Here is a 25,513-nt window from a genome sequence, read left to right as displayed (position 1 = left end):
TCCTTCCTTGAGTGATTCGGCCGTCTGTATTCAGATTAACGCAGAAGGTCTGTGCGTGTTGCGGGCGAGGTCATGACACCAGGGTTAATACCAGCAGATGTTCCTCTGGCCCCCCTCGCTCTGAGAGCACGTTGTGTCTGCACACCAACCCACTCAAATGCCCCCATGGGTGGTGACTGACCTCGTAAACACAACCGAAAACGTGTTTACTCTTCCTCCCGCCTTGAGCCAGGGGTTAGAAGTTCAGCTGTGTTTGTAGCCCGGAGGAGCATCATTACTGCTGCTGTCATCTGCTACTCGCCCTATAATCCCATATGAGCAACTTTAAGCAATCTTTCAATTTGACCACAGTGAGTGATGTGTGTGTGTGTCTGTGTAGGCTGTTTGCTAAATGTACTGAGACCAACAATAATCCTGTCATTTCTAAAATGTACTTTCTTTGAAAAAGAAGAAGAAATGGCACATAAACAGTCATTGAGGGAGGTGGACGTACCTACACCATTAGGACTATGCATGACCTGTGCTCATGCTGTATGTTCCACAATCAGGCAAGGGTAATTTTTTTATATTGTAATAATACAATATTGTTATGATGTAACTTATACCATATGACGATGGTTCATTTTAGATAGTATATTTCATTGGTTGCAAATGTTTATTTATTACTACATCATATGACATCATTTTGTGACTTCAGAGTGATGTCATGATGACATAATTCCTACCATATAATCATTAATTATTTTCGATTTATACAAGAATCAGGTTATGTATAGTCCTATGGGATGCTTGGATATCCCCTTAAAAGTGGGGGTATAGTTTATATAGTTTATATAAACTTGTTTGTATAGTATATTGATCAATCATCGAGTGATCTTGTATAGATAATGACAGTCGTTTCTTCTTTGCTGTTTTTAAATATATATTAATTTTTTGCTCTTATAAGCTGCTGCTAATAAGGCTCAATGCTTCCAGCAGATACTTCTCATTAATAGTCTGCTGGAGGAAGGAACACGCATCCATAACCGCATTTCAGGTTCTAAGAAACAATCATTAGCACAAGAAAAAGGAAACACTGCTGTCTTATTTTTTACTCTATATGGACATGTCAACTGGCTATGAGAGTTTCATCACTTTACCATGAGGAAGAGCATTTGTGGATGACATCATGCCATGTCACATTAAAAGCACAACAGGAAAGGGAGCTGCTGGAAACCTTGTATTGTGACAGCATCTTAACGGCTGACAAAAAATAGCCAAGGTGAATGGACTGGAACTAATTAGTCAGCTTTTAACAAGATTAATTGCAAGCAGCCAAGTGGTGAGGACGATATGACTATGTAGGATTTAATGCTGCGGAAATATTCTTCAGACTGAAGTTATAAAGAAAACAGGTAAACATGGGGGAGAGACGGTGGTATTCTCAGAATCCGCTTCTTACTGATATATGATGAAATATCCCAACAACTGAACAATTATGATATTATCAGATGTTATTAAGAGCTGAGATATCCACGGTGCCTAAATGTGCACCTCTTTTCCTCTCAGCCTTTTGCCTAATCAAACAAATTATTTAATCACGCAGAACACCAGTCTGCTCCCCAAAGGCTTTGTGGGAGACGAAGTGCGAAAGCGTTTAATTAAAATAGTTGTTCCGAAGGTGGCTTTTGGATTGCACATTTGAGGAAGCATTGTTGTTCCAGCCAGCGTGATCGAGTGTGTTTCTTTTAGCGGACTGTGTGCACCCGCCAGTACATGGAGCACATGTCTCGCTGCGTGCTCCGCTCATCTGTCCATCTGTGTTAGCGTCCCATCACCCAGAAGCACAGCACATTCGCTGCTCTCTGCGTGGGGGAATATCAGGAATCTTGGCCTGTGAAACTGCTGCATTTTGGAAATAGTTTCACACGACTGGGTGGAACTGTAGAGTCTCACACACAAGATATGGTGGTGGACTGCTGCAGATTCTGAGGATATAGAGAGTTAGTCATTGCGCTGCCATAGTGTCACTGGCAGGGCTGCAAATAATTATGGCAAAGCACTGGCCAGTATGCATCATTTCTAAAGATGTCACAAAATTATTCATATACAAGATGGAAGCATGGCACAGAATCCTGACTCACTGTGGTGCTGCCTGTTTTTGGTGGCGCCAAAAACTTTTTATTTTAATGTTTGTACGAGCTTTTATTAAATATCTTAATTTTGCTGCTGAATTAATGGAGAGGAAACCGAATCTAGCAACCGACTCACTAGCAGTTTCATGAAATCGGCGATCATGCTTGTTAACGTGTAGCACATGAACAATCAACATTTTGATCAATTTCTAATCCAAGTCACAATCAAGATGGTGAGAAACAAGAAAGAAAAACAAGGAGCCGGAGCACACAGCAGCCGAGAATCAAAAAGAAGACGCCACAGTGGGGAATAGCAGGCGAACTGCATGTGGTCAGAGTAACAAAAAAAAGGAGGGCTGCGAGCAATACAAATGAGCATATTTTGAGGAAGGACACATAATTGTTTGTTTGTCCTCCACAGATCCGACCTTTTGTGTTTAATAATGCAACAGTAGTGTAGTGTCTGGTCTCAGGTGAAATCGCTCAGAGCACAGTTTTCTTGCTATAAAATTGGCTCTTCTGTTGAGTCTGTTCTGCCAGTGATGCTTCCATGGAAAAAAAAATAATAAGGCCAGTGATCTAAGGAGTAATTATCATAATTTACTCTGCCGATACTAACCTCATTTTTGTGTGTTGTACTCTTGTTTCTTTTGAATAACCAGCGGTGAAGAGGCTCATGAAAGAGGCAGCCGAGCTGAGGGATCCCACAGAGCACTACCACGCACAGCCACTGGAAGTAAGTTCGCCACCGAGCACGGCAGTGCTGCAACACCTGACGCTATTCGTACTGTATTACTTCAGCAGCTGAGGATCACCATGACAACCCACAGCATCTAAAATATTCCCTTTTCAAACAACTTCTATCTTTAGTAATGTGCATCATATCTATCAGTTGTAACAAAGGGGCACGCAGAGAGCGCATACCTCCGCCAAGGCTAACGCCTTATCTCAGCACATTAAAGAAAGTGAAACATGAATCCCCAATCCGCCTTTTTATCTGGATCCGCTCCAAAATGTAATAGGTTCTTCCTTGGGTCAGGCCCCACCCCTCCACAAAATTGCATGGAAATCTGTCCAGTAGTTGTTGAGTCATCCTGCCGTTGGACAGACAGCAATGAAAACATAACCTCCTCGGTGGAGATGATAAGACTGTACTTACCAAACTAATGAGATGTGAGAACATGGTGACATCACAAAATAAAAGTCAGGTGGGTCGGGGAAATACAAGCAGTCAGACTATCACATTGGTCATAAACGGTCTCCCAAGTTAGTTACATTTAGGCCTGTCACCATGACTACTTTTTGTTGCACATTGTAGTGTCCAAGAAATTATTGCAATAAACAATATTATCGGCATTTTGAGACCATTTTTTGATTCTGTGAGCTTGCAGTATGTTGGTGCTACACGATTTGTGTTGCTGAGAGAACTGTTATCCACAGTTTAGACTTGTATTAGGCCTCAGACAAAACAAGCAAAGCGAAGAAATGGTGCTTTAGAAAAATACTAAGAAATCCATATTTTCTGACATTTTATAGACCAAATCAGTGATTTGTTAATCATATGACGAGAACAGAGGAGAGGACAGAAGCGGCGACACTTTGCCGGACTGTTGTTGACGTTCATTCTTATGTCAACAAACACGCATGTAGACACAAAGGCTGTCATTGAGGTTAATGAAATTATTGAGGTCATATTCATGTGTCGTACGGTAAGTCGATAAACGTAATTATCACATCAGGCAAAAACGAACAAGAACAGTCCAGTTATGTCCCAGCTTAGTATCCTAACCTTAAACCTTATATTAATATTTACGTCGTAATATTTATATCAAAGTGAGTAGAAAGAAGAAGCTAAACCCCCAATTGCTCCTAGTGTATGAAAAGGATGAATTGAATGTTTCTGTGTGTGTGTAGGTGCATACACACATATCTCTTTATATTTTATTTATTTACATATATATGTGTATATATATAGTTATGTCGGTGTCAGTGTTGTCACTTCAGGCAGACACGAGAAGTCAAAGGGTTCTCATGTCTGTGCCATGTAGCTCGATGTGACATTTCCCTCCTCTCCTCTCCGCAGGACAACCTCTTTGAATGGCACTTCTCAGTGCGCGGGCCCCCGGATTCCGATTTCGACGGGGGCGTGTACCACGGCCGAATCGTGCTCCCCCCAGAGTACCCCATGAAGCCCCCCAGCATCATCCTCCTCACAGTAAGCACCCAGCTCGTCCGCAATCCAATTACTCTCCTGCCCGAGTGGAACAGGAAGGCATCGCATCAGATGATCAAAGAGTGGAAAATTGATGGCACGTCATTTAACCTTCAGCTGTTTCTCGCTGCATCACACGCTGGTGACAGTTGTCAGCATAAAGCCCGGGCTGTCACCAGACTGTCAGAGGGATTTGAGCTGCTTTTTGTGAGGAACACGACATCGTCTTATGCTGCTCAGACAGCTGTATGACAACTTGCACTAATTACGGCCCGATAAAAGTCATTGCACTCTTGAATCGTGTTGATTGACACTATCGTCATTCACTTCCTCCTGTGATCTTTCAGATATAGTTTGCAAACTCTCACTTTGCAGAAGAGCAGACCGCATTCCTCCACTCTCCTACTCTTTCAAGCCTCCATTTCAGTTGCTCTTTTGTTTGTTTCTTTTCATTTCTCCCCCCATCCACATACTCACCTCCACCTCCTCTTTATTGCCTCTCCTCCTAGCCGAATGGGAGATTCGAAGTTGGGAAGAAGATTTGTCTGAGCATCTCTGGCCATCATCCAGAGACCTGGCAGCCCTCGTGGAGCAGTAAGTATCCTCAATGGCAAGCCCTAAGCTCCTCGTCTTCCTCTTCTTCTTCTTGGTTGAGTTCCTCTTAAAAAGTTCTTCTGTAAAAAATGGGTATCATTATTTGTAGAGCTGGAATTCTGATGATTCACCAAAGTTTCTAGCAGACGTAGGAAAATGATGGTTGATGTCCTGTGTGGATGTGCTAGAATCTTAACGGTGACTTTGCTGTACATTCTTATCATAAGTCACATTACCACAACTCAGTATTCAGATGATGACAAGTCTCAATTAATAGCCAGGATGTGGCCAGCCTAAACAAATAGTGAGTTAAAAACATTAATGAGGGATGTTATTATTTGTTCTTAAATCGCTCATATGGTAAATACAGCATTTTTGATGTGACCAACAGCATTCATTTCATTTAATACTCACCACTCTGCTCACGATGCATCGCCTTACTCTTTTTTCTTCTTCTTCTTTGAATTATTCACTACCATCAGGGAAACTGGATGTGTCCTGCAAATATTTAATTTAATGGAACAGAGGGAAACTGTGTCCTTTGTGATACTAGTAGCCTTCTATGTGGATTTCCAGACTGGAAGTGTTGCGTTTCGTTGATGCAGAATATTGGCGTTCCAAAAAAAAACTCGACCAAATGAAAGTGACTCAAAATAATTTATGCATGCACAGAATTTTCCAGTTCAAAAGACCAGATCAGCAGCCGAGTGGTGAGTAAGACACAAGTCCGCTGTTGTACTGAAGGCAGTGGTGCCCGTGGAAATTTAACAAGACAACAGGCAAACATAGAGGAGCAATAAAAGAGCAAATTTAAACAGAACAGTAACTTACAATGTATATTCATAAAAAAAGGGGATATTATAAATAAAACCCGTTCAAACTGGTTAGTTAGCTGAGGTAAAAAAAAATGTATTTGATAAATTGACAGGCATCGCATCATTAAGAGTTGATGGTTGACAGGTTTTTTTTCATCCAGCATTACAGTCCATCTACAGTATATTGTACAACATGTACCCACCACATATTCAAATCCTGTTGAAAAATTACATGGATTTCCATGAGGCCTTGGTTTTGGTCACTGCAAGTAATGAATATTTATTAAATATTTGATGGTGATGCTGCCTATTGGGACAATAGTGAGCATTCTTTCTTTTGGCCTCCAAAGTAAAAAAATAAAAAAATGATTCTTCCAAGAACTTTTAATAAGTTTTTTTTTTTTTACTGGCCAGTCATCCTTTTGCTGAGTTCTGCTTTCATGTTACTTCCCCAGCATGGGACTTCATTCCGCGGGAACTCAGCGGGAGACAGGGCATCAGCCTCAAAGCTCATTTTCTACACTACTGCCTCCCCCTTATAACCAAAAGAAAAGGTTTAAATCAATAACGCAATTAATTGGAAGACAATGGATGTTTTAAACCTCTTTCAGCCAACACGGTACCTGTCTCAGAGATTTGACTTCCCCTCCTGTGTTCTGGCTGTATACAAGTTGTGTCTCACGGTGTTTTGGTCGACTGCAGGAGGCCTGGCTGAGTGGTGGACCTCACAGGCCGGCCGGCTGTAGTGATTCCCTGGTTACACTCACTACTGTTGGCTGCTGCTTGCTGCTTGACTGTGCATGCTGCGCCAACGCATTCAATCAAGTGTGGCTAAGTAATTCAAACGCTCCCTCTGATGTCACGTTGGAGGAGATTTGTTATTTCCCACTTTACATATTCCTATTTATTCAGAGACACATATAAATATATAATTATTCACCAATGTGTTTGTACATTTTCCCCCTCCAGCTGTTTTTCCTGCACTGTTTGTACGTAATACTGTAAGAGTGCCGGCATCTTAAATGTACATTTTAGCAGTGAGCATTGCCGTGACATTTTTATGTGATTAATTACACGGCATGTCAAAAAATCAAAAATCCGTTTTTTCGTCTCAGCCCCGGCTCCGTAAATCGGAAACAAAACAAATGGCTCGCTGCGAGTGCAGTTTGTAAACATCCCTCGTCGAAACTTTAAGAGACATGCTAGCGGGTAGTGCAGCAACTCAGGTCTTTTGGCCTAGTGGTTAGCGCATAGGTCTCACATACCCAAGGTCACGGGCCAGAGCAGGAAAATCACAACAACAACAACAAAGAGAGAAACATGTTCTCTCCCAAATCGCTTACTGCCCCTTTAAGATACGCACCATATGGGAGGATGAGATGTAATTACTAAAATGTGTTCATGGTAATGGTTACTATAAAGGAGTGTGTTTACATGAAGTAGAATCCTGATTATGACTTTTTATGAGTGTCGTGGTTATGCATTCGTCTATGTAAACATATCCTGGATTCAGGATTCATGGATAAGCGCTCGTATGAGCTCATACCTTTGAGAAACCTGAATATGCTACCTGGAGAACTCCAGTTGAAATCAGGCCACAGTGATTGGTAGTCAAAAGCAAATAATATACTAAAAGGAAGCTGAAAACCTGTGGAAAGACCCTAAGACTTAGAGCCCGTCACAAATCAACATCACAAAAATGTAAAAAAAATATATCTACCGTCACACAAATGAATGTTAATTGAGTGCGGCTTTAATGGACTTTATCAATAAGTGTTGGCTGCTCTCAGGTGTAGAGAATAAGGAAATCTGCCTTTGCTTTTACTCTTTGTTGCCACGTAGCTGAAACGTGTGAGCAGCTGGACCTGTGTTGTGGAAGCAAAAAAAAGGGGACAAATAAACCACAGAGCAAATAAAATAAATTATGCATTTCAGCAAAAGGAAACGGCCTTTTATCAATAATTTGTTAAAGGCTCATTCCAGTGATTTTGTATGTTGAAGCCAAATAACAATAGTCGGAGAACGCAGAGCACAATAAGAAATACGTTTCATTAAAGGATTTACTCTTATAGGAACTTAGTGTTGATTGCAGTACAACAATATTATAACATTGTATAGAGCAAATTGTCTTTTTTTTTTACTCCACAAACAGGACTAGTCTTTACTATACAGAGGGGATTCTAGAGAGCACTGATAACAGATACATACTGTACACCACAGTCTTTTCTGACTGCACAGTAAATACAGAGAATCATTCTGTGCGTTGCATCAGGGCTTCAGCGATTATCCGTCATATTTTGGCATATATTTCAACTGCACAGCTCCAGCTGCTGTCTGCTCATTCCAGAGTGCATGGTTCAGGTTGAGTAGACGGTGTCGGGAGGCAGTGTCCCCTTCTTATTGACCTTTCCCTGTGTCTCTGCTCACCTCGGCAGTACACTCTGGTCCCAACTGATATGGCACAAGTCATTCCATAGAAAGTGTAATCATCTCCTCGTCTGAACTCCTCATAAGCATATTCGCTGGCCTGACCTTCTCTTTTCAAAATGTCACTACTTTGCAAGTGTTAATCCAGTGCTGACCGCTGTTTGCTTACTAACTAGTATGCAAACTTTCCAGGTCTGACCATCCAAAGAGTTTGATATAGAGGAATTGGGCATTTACTGCTTGTATGTATTTTTATATTAACAAACTTTTTAAAATAGACAAACAAACTGATAAAGGTTTACATGTTGACTTTCCTTACACCAAAGCCACGTAGCAGCTGTGAGGAGAAGTTCTGTCGTCAGACTGGCCTTCCTGTTGAACTACACACACACACACACACACCTGTAAGCTTTCATGTGTCTTGCACCACTGTGATTCTTTTGTGTCGACAAACACATAAAAACACCGCAAAGTACTTGAACTGCCTGTGTGGTACTTCCCACCACAGAAGCTGTCTGCGGGACTGCATTTATCATCTATCCCACACACACACATACTCACAATACCGCTGTCACAGCTCGTAACCAGTGCAGATGTGTTTCAGTATGAGACATTAGCCATGTTCAAGTCTGTATGAATTATGAATCAACTGAAACCAATGAGCCCCTGGACGCTAGCAACATCTCATTTGAAAAATCACGGCACCACATTAATTGTTAAATGGCTGTGGATAATGTAAGTTGCGAGCACAGAGGATTTACTGGACTTATAATAGCAATGTCACTGGAATGGTTCTTTTACATCTAAACTCTGGAAAAATAGTGTCCATGCGATTGTCGGTGTCAATATTTGGTGGTTATTAAAATATAATTCAAAGTTTAAAAAAACCTGTAAAGTGGGCTTATCTATCAGAAACACATATAATGGGCTTCCAGATGCTTTATTCGGTGTATTGGATCAACCCCAGCAAACCCCTGACCCTGACCATATTGTAAAATGTGTCCCCTGCCAGCTGGAGAACGTGTGAGGACAGACTGGTGGTGACTGTCTGCACAGGCATCGGGGTAAATCCAGGCTTACCCTCGGAAAACAAAGCACTATTCCCACTTATGTAACGCGGATTCGGAACATGACCACATGTGCAGCCTGTCGTGTAATTTGACCAACTCTGTTTTAACAAGCAATGTTTAACGTGCTCTGTTTTCAAATTTTTCCCTCATCTCATCTCCTCTTTGTTTTTGTTTTGTCTCTCTTGTCTGTTTCTCTTCCAGTCCGAACCGCCCTAATAGCTATAATCGGATTCATGCCAACAAAAGGAGAGGGAGCGATAGGATCTCTTGATTATACCCCGGAGGAGAGGAGGGCCCTTGCCAAAAAGTAAGATTTGGTGGATGAACATATTTATGGTGTTTACTCTGGGCAGAGCGTGCGTTGTGAATGCAGAGCTGTGGATCGAGAACGACAATGAGGGGAATGTGAGGAGTCGGGCTGGGTATTGATTTACAGATTTTCTGAATCAATATTGAATTGGCAAAAAGTATATATTGCAATGCATTGATAGACCGATTCCCTGATGATATGATCTTGCATGTGGGATTTTACAAACACACAGGTTGAGGATGGGAACAAAGCAAACTGTACAAACATGTAAACATAATCAGCACCCGAGGCCTCCGTGGACGTGGCTCCTTCTAATAACTTCCCGGTCACAAAGGGAAAGGAGCCCGGCCAAGTCAGCCGCATTGCAAGATGACAAATTCATTATCGCCAAAATACCCAGTCTCTGGGGGGAGCATGAGTGGGCACATAGCTCCTCATTTCACACTGCGTTTCCCTCCCGAGAAAAAATGGTACAAAGCCAGAATATGAGAGGCTCCAGCTAAAGCCACTCTCCTATTAGTGGGTGAGACGGGGTCTTGATCAGCCGGCTGTTTCATTAGCACATGGAGATGAGATAGACTCTAAGACACTCTTTGCTATAAATACATGGCTGCTTATCTCCCTGATGGAAAACTTTTTTTTTTCTCTCTGTTCGGTCTAAGGCTGAGACAGCACTTCCCTTTGGTTTTCTCATCTACTGTTTTCATGCCCCTGGTGATCGGGGAGAGCTGTCAATCAGAGAAAGCACAGTAGAAAAAAGGCTCCTGTCCAAAATTTCCCTCAGAGTTTACGACTGACATGGAAACTGCTACAGGAGTTGGCCAGCCTGAGATGTAGCTGGACCAACAAACGTGGGGCCTTGCGGAGGTCAGGGAAGTCACAGAAATAAATATGAAAAATGTCAGTCATTCCTGACAGCCGGGTGCCCGATTCATAAAAACACAAGACTTGCTGTCGTTTCATATATCATGATATTACTGGAGGTCATTTTGCATGTTTTTACCAGAGGGTCATGTTGACCGTTGAAAAATTAAAGTAGACTCAAGATAATAAACTTTCAACGAATTACTGGAAAAGATAGAAGCTAGGCTTTAGCAAAAATACTGAATTAAGATATTCATTGCCAAATAAAGACAGTATTTACACACATGAGGATAGTTTGAGTTTAATTAAATTGCACATCAAACCCTTGAAAACTGGCGACAAGGCTGCTGAAGAATATAGTGAAAAAATATCATCAGTGGTGCAGTTTCTTTGCCCATATTAATCATCCTTTTTCTTTTTGTTAATTTGAGTCACGCAAATAAGTTTCACATTTACTGCAACTTGTTATTTCCTGTGTTGACTCTTGTTCAACTCTCAGTAGGAGTTAAAGCTTCACAAAACTCCACAGAAAAATGGCAGAATGAGGAGTTCCTACTGTACAGTGTGTCGACCTGACAACAACACAAGTCTGAACTTGTTTTGCTAGCAGTGCAGTTTGTTTGTGCGCGGAGTCTCCCAGGAATTATGCTTGACTTGAGACATGTAAGTACTCTTTTGCACAATTTTAATCCCACTTTTAGACAAGCAGCAGAGGTAACGCTGCAGAACGCAGCTGCAAGCAGGTCAGACACAATACAGCTGCAGCTACGTAAACACAGTAAATGCAGAAAGTGAGGTTAATCATATCCATGACCTGGACTCAAAGTAAAGTAATCATGGCTCACTGTGCTCTCCAGAGGATAAACACATGTGGGTATTGTGACAGTGGAGTTTGTAAAAGTTTTAATGCTAATGTAATCAGCGAGTGGGTATGCGAGAAACATTACTTGGCTGAAACTAATGGTTATCTCCATTATAGATTAATCTGTTGATTATTTTCTCGATTAAGCGATACGTTTTTTTGACGATCGTGTTTCACAAACCCCAAGATGTCGTTTTGTTTAGTCCACACACCAAACATATTTAGTAAACTGTCAAAGCGGAGCAAAGAAACCGGAAAAAATTCACATTTAAGAACCTGAAATCACAGGATTTTCCCTAAAAACTACCCAAACCGATTAATCAATTATCAAAATTTCAATCAATCAATTAACCGTTGCAGCTCTAAACATTAGCGTAGCTCTCAGCATGGTGGTGTTTGTCGCTGTGAGGTAAAACCTAAGTATAATATAATATATGAGCTGGTTAATTAAAGTGACTGAGGGGGTGGATATTTATATTCATTGGACAGAGTAGCAGCAGGTAACTCTCCAGCAGCCTTCTTTTTCTTCATTTCAGCTTCAAGATTGTCAGCGACTGAGGTAATATTCTCCTTAATAACCCTCACAGATAAATGGGATTGTAGTCCGTATTAAAATCACACAGTCAAAAGGCTGCTGCATGTAAAAGGAAGCTGACTTGGCATTCGTCTTAAAGCTCTTCAGAAGCTGATATGTGAGAACAGATGATTGTCGTCAGTGTATGGCGGGCTCCTATTACTCAGACCCAGACTGTCGGCCCACGCCTCCGTCGTGCAGAAGTTACCTGCTCTCAGTCACAGCGTCAGTGCCTCGCTCTCATCTCAGAGCACCGTGATATCAGCTGCATGGTTTTGGTGGCTCACGCAGCAGCAGATCATTTGGCTACACTCCGGACATGTTTGAGCAGTAAAAGGAGATATGAACTAAAACGTGCAGGATTTGTTAGCCTGGTGTGCATTATAAAGTAACTGCACACAGGTAGAGGTAATCAAACTACATGTTCTCATCTGGTAAGTCATGTTCGTGCACAGTGAATAATTATATTCGAGGGGGGGTTGTTTTCATCAGCGTTTCGAGGCACGAAGGAAGAACCCATTACATTTTGGAAGGGGTTTCAGATAAAGGAATTTTTTTCATTTTCTTCAACATGGTAAAATCAGGCGATAGCCTTGGCGAGGTATGCACTTGTGTAGATTATTTCGCCTAGTTCTGACTCACTAGTGCAGATGATTCAAATGTATACAGGTAACATGAGAAAGATGACATTTCTGACAATTCTACTGACTCACATTGTCTGACAGTGTGGGATTTGATGAATGGTGTTTCAGAGGAGTCAGCACACTTTTTTTAAAAATTATTTTCCGTGCCTTCAGAGGAAGTGTGATGTTTTCCCCTGGTCATTGAAAAATTGCAGCTCATGATGGAAGCAGAAGTCAGTGGGGAAAATGTTTTAGTCTAGTAATGTTTAAGGGCAGTCTGGGGATCAGTTTACTATCATTCTTCTCTTTTTCTTTCTTTTTTTAGCTCAAGCTAAGTTTAATGGGATGCTTCCAGTCATGCTGAGCTCAAAGTGATATCACTCCCTGAAGTGTCTTTTATTACAGCAGATACAGTACAGTGCAGAAGATGACAGCTCGAGCGTTGACAGTGGATTCTCTCCTGTACATGACCTTTGTCGGTTCAAGCTGAAACTGTCACACGAACTCGAGTTTAAAACTTTTTTAAACAGCATTTACAGAAATCATCAACATTCTGTTTTTATCGTCTTTCCATTTTAAAACTCAAAACGGAAGTATTTTAATATGAATTAATATGAATTAAAATTAATATTATCAAAAAAAAGGTTGACAAAACTGTTGAATGTGATATACATTCTCAGAGGACTTTATTCAAACACCTGTAGACCGGGTAATTCATGCAATTTTCCAGGCAGCGCAAAGCATAGAATCCTGCAGATACAGTTCAAGATAGTACACGCGTCAGTTAATGTTCACATCAAACACCGGAGTGGGGGAAGAAATGTGATCTCCGTGACATGATTGTTGATGGCAGACGGGCTGGTTTGAGTATTTTTTGAACTGCTGATCCCCTGAGATTTTCACACTCAGTCATTTGCATTTATTTGCACCATTTCTGAGAGCCACCTTGTTGGCGAGAGAGGTCAGAGGAGACAGGTTTGATCTGACAGAAAAGTTTTGATAACGAAGCCTGAGTGCTGAGCATCTCAGAATGCACATGTCAAACCTTGAGGCGCATCAGCTGCAACAGCAGAAGAACACGTCAGGTTCCACCCGTCAGCCAACAGCAGAAATCCGAGGCTGCATTGAGACACAGACTAACAGCCCCCTCGACAGCCTGGAGAAATGTAGCCTGGTCGGTCTGGTCAGAATCTGGATTTCTGCTGAGGCTACAGATGATACAGTCAGAATCTGGCATCAACAGCGTGAATCCATGTACCCAACCTGCCTTATGTCAACAGTCCAGGCTGTTGGTGGTGCTGCAATTGTTGCTGACTCTGTTCGTCCCTTTATGGCCACAGTTTACCACCATCTATTGGCAATCACTTTTTTTCCTTCATGTTGTGTCAAAGAATCCTAACAAGAAATCCGAATTGAAAAGATATAAATATAAATGTATTTTGCTAAAAGAGCTTGTGTGTGTCCATCCACCTTAGTATTTTTTTTACCTATGGCAAAGGCTGCTCATAATGGTTAATCCTCTCGTTAGTTGCTGAATTATGTTAAGATACAATATGTGTGTTGGGTACAGTAGTTCAGTACAGTAATTATGTTCTTCTACCCCTGGGCTACGGCGCCAACATGTTCCTGTTCCTTGCCATTGTGTAAGCAGTGATTTGGCCGTAGACCATGACTCGCCTGTGGTGGGCCAGGGGGGCACTTGTCACAGTGTGCATTAATAATTGGCAATTCGACAGATAAATTGGGGCTGACACAAGAAAGAGTGTTTTCTGCAGAATCTTAATCATTTTGCAACATGTCAGTAGGTGCCAATTACAAATGACATTCAGTCCATGAAGCCCACCCTTAATAATCGCCTTATGAGTTTAGAGAGCGTTGAGACGCAAACACACAGCAGCTTTGAATTCCAATTTTATCCTCCAACATATCTACCTGGAGTATCTAAAACGAATGTGCATTAACACACATTTAATTAGCCAGGGCATTGTGGTGCAGCAAACTTTTAAGGTCCACCATTTTCCTCGACAACCCTTTATTTTCTGATAAGACTATTCCAACCGAGTGGTCCATATGAAATTAATTAACAGATATGGCAAGTCAAACCACATCCAAGTGACAAATTGTTCTGAGTGGCCACTCTCAAAGGCTCGAAAGAAAGAGCAAAAAGACTTCTATTAAAGCCTCCCTCCGTCCGCATCCTACTGCCTTGCCACAATCTCTCCAAACACCCATGTTTTTCTGCGTCGTTGTAATCTTGACTCGAGCAATCATTCAAGTGCGCACACTTTAAGCCACACAAAACATGAAGGCAGTGAAGAATAAGCGAAGATTACACTCGAATCTCTGCCTGTGCACACACGAGTGTTGGGCTGTCTTGTTCTGGAACTTTACCAGAATTGGTTTTTTTTATCAGGATGTGAGTTGATGCTGCTGTTAAAAAGGATTTGAAGATCACTGCCTCTGGACTCTAAAACCCTCCCACTTCATGACTCGCGAACCGGTGATCGGGTCACTCACTCATGCCGTCCTCTCAGTGGGCATCTCGGATTTTACAAACCAAATCTCCGGTTCTGGCATCTCTCTGAGCTGAGATGTGTTCTTGATGATCAGTGCTTGTGTCTAAAAGGGGACACGAGCCTGTCTGCATGGCGTCCACTGAAGGAGACATATAATAGACTGCATGTTTTAGCTGTCATAGTCCAGTGGCGAGATGACTGGAGGCATAAGGAAACATTTGCTGAGCCTCGCAAAAGGCCCGACTCCTATTAAGCCCAGCTTCTTCCCCGTGTACGTATTCACTTCCCTTAAATAGAATCCAATTTCCGTTTTGCTCCAGAGAAAGATGGCGGTTTGGATCATTTAATACCAATAATGTATCCAAATGTATCCATGCCAGCTTCAGCCCGAGGGGTTGTACAGCTGTGATGTGGAGTTAGAGCATGATTCATCAGCTATAACATCAGTCCATTAGCTGCTGAAAAGGATGATTAGCTTCTACATGAAAAATCCACAGAAACCTCCTTCATGTGTTGCATTATGATCTGTTTTTTTTCACATTACTGCACTAAAGCGGCTGTGTTGATCCTTCTCTTGGCAAAATTGCACTCAGTCCCACTTCCAGGCCTGACACGAGGGCCGAAAGGTGCAGGCCACAGTCTGAAACCTTAGCAAGGACCTGGCATGTTAATATGGTGGTGAAGACAAAGAACCAGGCAACACCCAGTGCCATAAGCACAGTCTCATGTTTACTTCACACAGATGCCAATGCACGTCTTGTATGGGCAGCTCAGTCTAAACATCTGTAAAACTTCATAAACAAGGATGTATGGCTGTGAAGATAGTACGGGTCGCCCACTAACCAGAAGGTGGATGGTCCGATCCCTGTGGCCTCCGGTGTTTTTGAGCAAGACACTTGACCCTAAATTGCCCCAGTGTAAGAATGATGTGATTAAAAAAAGAAGGGTGATTGTCTCATTGGGTGAATTTCATTTGAACTTTAGAATGCTTTGGGTGGTCGTTAAAACTAGAAAAATCGCCATGTAAATACAGTCCACTTACCATTTAACGGTGACATATTATGCAAAAATCCCATTTTCTGTGAAAAAAGACCACCCTGTGATTTTTATTTTGTCGTGAGCTGGCTAAACCCTACAGCCTGAAGCTCTGAACAACTGGTTCAGATTTCTTTCCCACCCTGATGCCACAGTTGGGCCTTCTTAGGGTGACCCAGCTTGCAATCTGAGAATCTCCACTTTTCTCTTACAGGGTGAAGCATGACATTTCCTACACCTTTATAGGAATAAGTTGGCTGGGCCAGTTGGCCAATCAGAGCAGACTGGGATTTATCGGGAGGCGGGGCTAAAAGAAATCCAGGTGTTTTAGACAGACGTACGAGAACACTGATGCCTTTTCTGAACGTCAGAGCATGTAAACCTTTTCAAGTGGTAACCCAAATTAAAAGTATGAACCTGAATATGGGCATAATAGGTCACCTTTAAAGAAAGGGCTTAACTTAAACAGCCAGATCAACAAAATACAAAGTCAGCTTACTACCTCCTTAAGAACATATCAAGGATCAAAGTACTCATGTCTCAGCTGGCTTTTGAAAAAAACTTGTCCATACCTCTTATTTATCTTCAGTCGACTTGACGACTGTTATTATCGACTGTAAATGAAGTGGATCATATCAATCCAGTTCTCAGAGTTTAACATTGACTCCCGTCTTTCAAAGAATTGACTTCAAAACAACTGCCGTTGGTTCATAAAGCACAGAATGGTTTTGGGCCAAAATACATCTCTGATCTGCTAGGTTTTGAACCGCCCAGACCCCTCAGATCGTCTGGGGCGGGTCTGCTCTCTCTCCCGAGAGTCCAAACTGAGCCTAGAGAGAAGCAGCCTTCAGGTTTCATGCTCCACATATGTGGAACAAGCTCCCAGAGACCTGCAGGTCTGCTGCGGATTAAGGCGGAAGACTTTCCTGTTCGCCACAGCCTTTTATTAAATCAGATAATTACTCATTTCTTACACCGCACTGCACTGTTTACTTTTATGTATTGTTATTTTCTTGTTTTTCTTTATTCTCAATTTACGTTTTTTTAATTTCTTTCTAAACGCGTCTTTTTAGTTTTTCTTATGTTGCTTTTCATGACGCCTTTTGTATTTTATAGAAAGCACTTTGAACTGCCTTGTTTGAATTGAAATGAGGTATACAAATAAACTTTCCTCTCCTTACATTATTTTGTCCAGATGAATCAATGATATCAGCCTCTGCACAGGCTGCTAACTTTGTGTGATGTAACATTAAAATACCTGAGTAATTAGAGCTCTTTGTGTGTGTGTGCGTGCGTGCGTGTTTTAATGGATGTTTTCACTGCCCTAGTGAGGACATTTTTGGGAAATCATCACTTCTTCAAGGGTCTTTTTGAGAAGTTTAACTCACCAAAGTAATGAGACCTCAGTGCGGTTCCAGATTTGTGGATTACTGCCCACACACACACACACACACACGTCTGATTTATTCAGAGATTCAAAATCACCAGAATCTGGTGTTTTGCCCACTTGACGTCTTCCAGCAGTTTGAATTACCATCACCTACTCATAGTTTGGTGTTACGATCCGGCAACGTCATCCTCCTGCATCACTTGCCAGCTACCTAGCTACACCGCCCACACTGACAGCGTTGTTATAATCCGTATCTATTTTATTAACTACAATGAGTTAACTCCTCATAGCAGGTGCTACCACAGCGTCTACATGTTGCTAAATGAAAAGGAGAATAAGACCGGAGTAACTACCAGAATTGACCTTGAAGAACACAGCTGTCACACAGCTGTGTGTTTAAGAGAAGGTGCTGCTGCCAGTGGAGTGAAATAGGTCTGTTGTATTACACCAAACTGCACTTCACGCCATAGCATTGCATAAAGGGAAGGGAAGTGTGACATTTGAGTAAAAAAATTATATTTGTAATTTATTAAAGGAAATTGGCAGTGTTCTCCAAATGTTTTGAAAGGTGACTTTGCAGCAGGATAACCTCACCATGTACCCCTCCGTTCTCCTGCAGGTCCCAGGACTTCTGCTGCGAGACGTGTGGCTGCTCCATGCGCTCTGCCCTCCTGGCCCTGACCCCCAACAGCCACCCCAGCGCCGAGGACCACCAGGCCAAAGAACTGGCTCAGCAAATCAACTTCAAGGTACGAACACTGCAAATTTACACCGGGTCACAAAAGACAGCCGCGTCTGACTTGCCACCACAAGGGCCACGCACAAGCTGTTGTGGGGATTTTGATCTCACATGATCATTAGTGAGTTTGTCCAGTTGTCATGGGAGTGCGAAATATTCACATATATATATTTTAATAAGCACTCTAAGGATATCACATGCAGTTTGTTTGTTTAAAATTTAAATTGTTCCTTGAAAACAGATGTTGACAAAATAAATTAACTGCATGTTATATTCTGTAGCTGTTCTCTAATACTAATATTAATTAATGTAAATTGTAATAAATACTAATAACAATACGGAAACATTTTTCAATCTTCGTTTAGCTCCTGTCAAAGAAACTCAACAGTTTATGAACGTTTATGTGAAACTATATAAACGTGATACAGTGATGAGTTTTATTGACGGCAGTTGAAGTTCATATTATCCTGTCGCCATGTCGATGACTGCCGTTCTCTGTGGGTGTCAATGCAGACAGAGTCCAGTTCATCCAGACAGGCGAGTGAGAGTTGCGAAGGTGAAGCCACGGCGTCCACGTCCACGCTCACCCAGGGAGACGCCTCCACGTCCGCCGGCCAGGAAGCTGCTGACTGGCCCCAGGCTGAGCAGGTAGGCGTTCACACAGCACATAATAACCCGCCCACAGCCCGACCCACCACCCACAGAGCAGACCGTCCCTCTGGATTTACACACCGTGTCTTTACCTCATTGGCGACGCAAATGTCCTAACATCACCGGCAACCATTTCACAAACCACGCCGTTGTCTCGTGGTTGAACTGTCCTCCAACAAGCCCCTTTTTTTAAGTTAATTTCATCATGCTATGTCACTCAACTTGAGATTCATCACAGTGAGACCCTTTTTATAATTATACATTTTTGTCAAGGTTATATTTAGTTTGTTTACTTGTGCATTAAGCTTTTTTTTAATCATGTCTGCCAATGTCATATATTGTACTGTACTGTACTGTGCTACAGTTGTCTTTGTAGTGCACCGCAGTAGTTGTTGCCTACGTAACAAACCACTAGGGATCAAAGTAAACAGAAACATCTCCGCAGAGTTATTCTGGTTTGTAACAAATTAGGTGTTTTACGTTTGTAATATCGTTGTCATATCATTTCTGTCCGTTTTTATGTTTTATTTTACCAAGTTAATTAAATGTTCAGCCTTATATAAAAATCCAATGCTGCTCTAAAACAGTTGTGTTTATTAATTTGCAGCATTGCCAGTAATGTCTTAATACAACCAGAGATATTAAAGGGAGAGCTAAAATGCTAATAATGAATAGTGTAAGAAAATTGATGTTAAATATGATGTTACATGTTTAACCTCTCACCTTGCTGCAGTGATTCACAGTGAGTCGGGGGGGGGGTGGTCCCTGTTCACTCATGCTCAATTTTCATTTTCAATTTCATTCATGAAAAACATGGATGAAAAGCACCAAGTAGACACTGTTCCAGATAACGGTTTGTCCGTAAATTTCAATTTGGCTCCTCTGTGTTGTTACTGGGGGACAGAAATGCCGTCTGTTGACATACTGAAAAATATGACACGTCTCTGTTTGTCTCCAAGCCCCACTAATTCCTTCTCCTGATGTTTGGCATAATCAAGGAGCAGACCTGTCGTCAGCGTTCTGTAGTTTGCCTCTCAATCCACTTAAGCTCCGACGTACTGGTCGGAGCAGTGGGGTGTCCTGAAGCTCCACGGTGTGCAATCAAAAGGCAGACATTTACCCGTCGTTCACATTGTTCCCTTTTAATTGGTGGCACTCTTCACCACCTGCTGTCGTCCCACCGCGCTCCAAAATCATTTTAAATTTGCGTGGAAGGAAATGACTCTGCGGGGCCAGCCGTGTTTTATTTGCAGCGGGTTAGTGTGTGAAATCAAGCGCAGACATCATCTCTCTCTCTCTCTCTCTCTCTCTCAACATCGTAGTCGATGTGTTGTGGGAGCTGGATGCCATGGGTTTCCCCCCGGCTTCAGATTGGGGAAAAGCGTGGTTGCCTAAAGAGGATTGATTTTGCTGCCCACAGAACCACAGTGTCCGTCTGGTGCAGAGCAGAGGGCGAACTTAGATTAATGTTTGTGAGTCAAAAATAAGACCCGCCATCTGTCGCTGTGGTTCGGTGGGGGGGGTGGGGGGGAAGCAGGCCTGCCCGCAGTCCCTCGATATGTGAGATGTCTGTGTACTGCTCAGTGCCTCCCCCAGTTTCTCCCCGGTCTCCCTCCAGCCCCTCTCTAATTGGGGGAAGTTAGTATTTTTTATGTAAAAAGCTGGGGCCCTCAGCGCAGCTCATTGGTTAGTCGTCCTCCTCGCACCCTCACTCTGACGACTCATACTGTCGCCACTGGTCACTTTGAACGAACATGAGTATCATAACCGAACGGATACTAAGTTATTTATGCTAAAAATGGGAGCGATTTTTAAAAAAAAAAAAAAAAAAATTTGTGCTGAGCAGGGAAGGGTTCATGAATTACACATCATTTCTGTTCTGAAGGAACAAGATGTCTCACAGACATTTAGAACAGTTGAATTCAGGGTTCTAGCCAAGCGGCAACCCAGGCTGACGTCACCTGTTGGTTTACGTCTTGTAGCATCGAGCTTCTCCGTGGGTTATTTTGAAACCGGATGTAGAATTGGGGGTGGGTCCGACTGAGAGCTCTTCCACTGTGCGTCCACATGAACCTCCAACCATACACCTATTGGACGAACCAGCTGTCAATCACGCTGCATCCACGCCCCAATGCATACGGTGCTCTATCGTGAGACCATAATTTACGATATGGACATCACGCTGTTTTGGAGAAGAAACTAGCGACTGAGATCATAAACTCCTCCTTCATTTTCTAGCCACGTTTGACTTTGTCCATTTTTATTTACGTATTTATTATGGGCAGACACTTTTTCACATATGCTTGTGCGTGCGTGCGAGCACATAATTGCAGAGTGGGGCTGCAAATGATGATAATTTCTGTTACTGATTAATCTACGAATTAATTTCTCATTTAATCAATTGCCTGGACAAAAAAAAAAGAGGCAATATAATTGACAAATGCCCATGACGATGACATCAAACATGCTGTTGTGTGTGAGTTCAGAACACAAAGATATTCAGATTACTGTCATTGACAACTAAGAAATTATGCGAGCCAGAAAACAGATGTTGTTTAAAGCAAAGTAGAGAGGACACAGCAACAGACATCTATAAATAATCCTCAGCAATCTCCAAACCTGTGAACATTTGTAAATGATGTACTCAAGCTGAAGTGTAGCACCCGAATATTTCGGCGCTGTTATGTTTGTGATAAAAGTCTGGACGAACGTGGATATGAACGACAATTTGAGTTGTTGGCGGGGGCATACAATTGTCAACCAGGGGGCAATCCTTTTCATTAGACCACATCATGGATCACATAGTGATAGACAATGACCGCACCATGTAGTAATGCTTGTTCAGCCTGGAAACTGACAGAAAATGAGCTCTGTATTAGGTTGGAATGTGGCTGCTAAAGAGCAGAGGTTGTGATTCTGACATGTTAGAAACATAAACACAAACAGACTTCAGAAACATAAGCAAACATCACCGTGAATAAGCTGTAGCTCTACTTAAAGGCAACAATCACAGATTCCACTGGACATAAAGTTATTGTTTTCACTTCCTCTGCCTAGTTGTGTTTCTTTCTCTGATAGTAACTCCCAATTCTGTCCTCCTTAGCAGCCAGAGGCGCCTGCAGCCACAGGAGTGGAGGCATCACAGCCCCACGCGGCCCCCGGCACCGGACGTCCGCTCAGCCCCCGCCAGCGTCGCACACAGCAGCAGGACCAACAGGCTCGGAGAGACAGCAGAGAGCCAGCCAGCAGGCCGGGGGGGGCGTTCGCCGCGGCTGCCCGCCAGCCTCAGGAGGAGAGCCACGCGGGCTCGGCCGTCCTCATCGTGGTGCTCACCTTGGCCCTGGCTGCGCTCATCTTTCGCAGGATCTACCTGGCTCAAGAGTACAAGTTTGACTACGAGCTGTGACCACGCACGCACGCACGCACACACACACGCACACACACACACACACAGACACACACACACACAAAGGCCACAACCACCACTCCTCCTCACCCCCGGGTCAGCCCTTCCTGCCGCCACCCTGACTGAACTACAACCAGCTGCACTGGAAGCCGGGCCGAGGGCAGTGGCCAACACACCCTCTGTGGTGTCCGAGCGGAGGGTTCCAGGAACTCTGCTTCCTGTAGGGGGAGGCGCTCCACTCACCACAGCACCTCCAGGGTGTCTTTTAATCAATGTGAATTTTACTCTCCAGAGTATCATGCTTTTTTTTCTTCTTTTTTTTTTAAAGAATGGGAAGTTTTGTTGCTTGTGATAAGCCCCCCCCCCCCCCCCTTTCTGTGTAATTGTCTGCTGCTTATTATCTTTATTTAATTAAAATGACAGTATAACAGGATTTTCTGGTGAAGGGGCGTGACATTTCCTACATGTTTTGAAATCGATTGATCAATCAAAACAGACTGAGCCAGCAAGCAGAATGGGTTTTATCTGGAGGCGGGGCGAAAAGAAATCCAGGCGTTTTAGACAGTGTGAAAAGAGGAGCTGCAGGAATGGGCAGTATAAGAACACTGATGCCTTTTCTGAACATCAGAGCATGTAAACCTTTTCAAGTTGTCGGCCCAATTAAAAATATGAACCTGAATATGAGCATGATATGTCACCTTTAATTCTCCTGCACCGTAACTCACATTGTAAATGGTCACATCACGTTGTAGTCGATGTGATTTCAAGAACAAAGCATAGAATCCCACTGTAGTATGTTGGAAAGGAGGAAAGGAGGCAGTGATCGGTGAGGCCTGGTGATCTGATGTGGGACCCTGGTGTTTGTGTTTGTGCGCGCGCGCGTGTGTGTGCGGCTGCACGTCTCCGATCAGAGGCCGCAGACTTATGGACGCACACTGTGTCCTGCTGCCTTCAGACCTCTGCAAGGGACTCGATGAACCGGGTGAGAAGTTGTTTTTTTTCCCCCCCTGTACAGCCTGAAGCAGCTGTAGATAACGTATACTGTTAGAAATCCACGGGAGTCACTTACGGATCATTGCAGGCTGAGCACATTATTCCATAATCTGTGACCATTTGCAGTGTGCGACTGCAGGGCTGCAGGGCGTGGACATCACCACGCTCTCCACGGACGGTTGTCAGCAGAATGAGGCAACTGTTCCAGAATAGGGCAGCTGAAATATCGCCATGGCAACGTGTACTGATGAGATCACTGCAGGGGATTATTTGCATCGGTAAACCGGCCGGGTTCAGTTCAGGTTCGACTCAGCCCGGCTCTGCTTCCACACCTGGAACGGTCGACATCTGTTTTTTTGTTTGAATCAGGGAGTCTTTTTTTTTCTTCTTTCTGCGTGTATCTCAGAAATCCCCCCCCCCCCCCCCCCCCCATGCGTTAATCTCATTTGACTGACACTCTCTGAAGCTGTATGCAAACACAGCTCCCCGCCTCCCCCTCCCTCTCGTACAAACAGACCCGAACACCGTCTCACATTTACCCTCTTTGATAAACTTTGAGTAGGGGTTTATCTCTCTGATGAGACCCTGGGAGGCAATTTGAATTCCTTCTGTTGGATGTTTTTTTTTCTTCTTCTTAATATGTACAGCAGCATCTCAGCGTACCAATAGCCACATGGAGGTTGGATGGAACGACGTTATGTTGGTCGTTTTTTTTCTTCCTCTTCTTTCAGCAACATCTTACACCTGTTTGTTTGTGTCCAGGTTTTTACTTGAAGGCGGCACAAGATTCTCTGTGAATATCCATTGACTATTCACAGAACCTCTCCATATCTTCCTCTTCAGTTCGGCTGGTTTACTGGCATATAAACGGAAAATAAATGACTTGAATGAGACAATGTATTTGTCATGTGTGAGGTTTAATAATGTTTTACCAACACACCTCAGGGAGTATCTTGCTCTCCTGCTTGACTGGGTCACTTCCAGGTTCTGATTTTTTCACAAAAGTTTGAGAAAACATGACCCCGAGAAATTGGAACCTCAGTTAGAGGTCTCATTTTCTCAACTGCAAAGAAAAGACTTTAAAAAAAATCCAAACCCAGTGAAGAACCAAAAAAGTACCACTAGTAATCTGTAACAGTGTAACTTGCATAAACGTAGAGTAGCAGGGTCGAGATGTTTCCACGGACCTGGAATTCTTTCTATTAAAGCTACAGTGTTTCATTTATGGCGACATCTGGTGGTGAAGTCGCAACAACCTGCGAGGACGGCGAACTCTTTGTGGATGTTTTGATGGCGGGCGGCATTTCTCCCACGGCTGCTGATGAAGAGGGAGAGGGAGGAAGAGAGCGAGCCGACGGAGTGAGCGATGAACAGAACACCAACGTATAGGTGATTATGAGTGTGTCAAAAATTGGGGTTTTATTATGAACCGGTGGCGGGACATATAGGTCTATGATGGGCCGCCGCAGTCTAAGTTAGTCAACTTAGTTCTCTTCCGGTTTCCGGCCGCGCTGAAAGTTCAACGTGTGTGCTTGAAGTGTTTGTCCGCTGTGGGCAACCGTGGTCAACATGGCGGAGCAACCATGGCAACATACTCATGAGTCAAGTCCATTAATTCATTCAAAGCTAATGGGGGGGCATCGGTTCTTTGCTGCAGGTGTACATACACAGCTATGGACAATACTGTATAATCAATTTGTGTGAATAAAGTCCCCTAAATATTACATAGTGTAGCTTTAACTTGCGACTTGAAGACTTGATTCAAATGTATTAAGCCTATGAAATTGTATTTCCTTCTCAAGCAGAGAAGAAAAGCTGAAGAAAGACAAGTTTTCTTTATAGATACAACATTTCACTTGAAGAGCGAATTTCAGTTTCTGGAACTATAAGTCTGTCGATAAATTTGAACAGAAGTGATCGCGCTCAATCGGCACAAAAAATCACGGCGGTAGAACTAATCTGCCTGTTCCACAGTTTGGTCAGTCAGCCTCAAACCCTTTTTCATTTCTTTTCTTTTTTTCCTAGAAAGAGGGAAATCTTTTCTTGTTGATGAAGCTCCTCCAGGCGCTGAATGCTCAGAACTAATCTGGCCCGGACACAGTCGTCTAGAAAATACGATTTTGACTTGATAATACCTTTTTAATCTTTTGAGATAAAAAAAAAAACACTTTGTCGAGCGGACGGAACAGAATGTTCCTCGCCGGAGTGGAGAGCGCGCGTGAGGAGTCAGAGCCGTGAAGTGGAGCTTAAAGGTCAAGGCAATAAAATCAGAACTCCACTGGAAAGTGGCATCTTGGGAAGGAGAATCGCAACTTTTT

General features: G+C 42.9%; 1 protein-coding gene across 2 annotated transcripts in view; it reads left to right on the top strand.

Annotated features, from left to right (window-relative positions):
- The window catches only part of ube2j1 (ubiquitin-conjugating enzyme E2, J1), a 34,442-nt gene extending 10,351 nt beyond the window's left edge, over nt 1-24,091 (top strand). Inside the window, exons 2-8 of one of the 2 annotated variants that reach the window (XM_035616733.2) lie at nt 2,777-2,850; nt 4,198-4,329; nt 4,836-4,920; nt 9,434-9,539; nt 18,026-18,155; nt 18,659-18,793; nt 21,903-24,091. In XM_035616733.2, the coding sequence (XP_035472626.2) occupies nt 2,777-2,850; nt 4,198-4,329; nt 4,836-4,920; nt 9,434-9,539; nt 18,026-18,155; nt 18,659-18,793; nt 21,903-22,202 (962 nt within the window). In that variant the 3' untranslated portion in view covers nt 22,203-24,091. Of the gene's footprint in view, nt 1-2,776; nt 2,851-4,197; nt 4,330-4,835; nt 4,921-9,433; nt 9,540-18,025; nt 18,156-18,658; nt 18,794-21,899 lie in introns of both variants that reach the window. The other variant, XM_035616732.2, reaches the window with a different exon arrangement.
- Nucleotides 24,092-25,513: the final 1,422 nt, after the last annotated feature.

This window comes from Scophthalmus maximus, chromosome 18 (assembly GCF_022379125.1).
Source record: "Scophthalmus maximus strain ysfricsl-2021 chromosome 18, ASM2237912v1, whole genome shotgun sequence".
In the NCBI taxonomy this organism is placed as follows: Eukaryota; Metazoa; Chordata; class Actinopteri; order Pleuronectiformes; family Scophthalmidae; genus Scophthalmus; species Scophthalmus maximus.
This window is presented reverse-complemented; position numbering and strand designations above follow the sequence as displayed.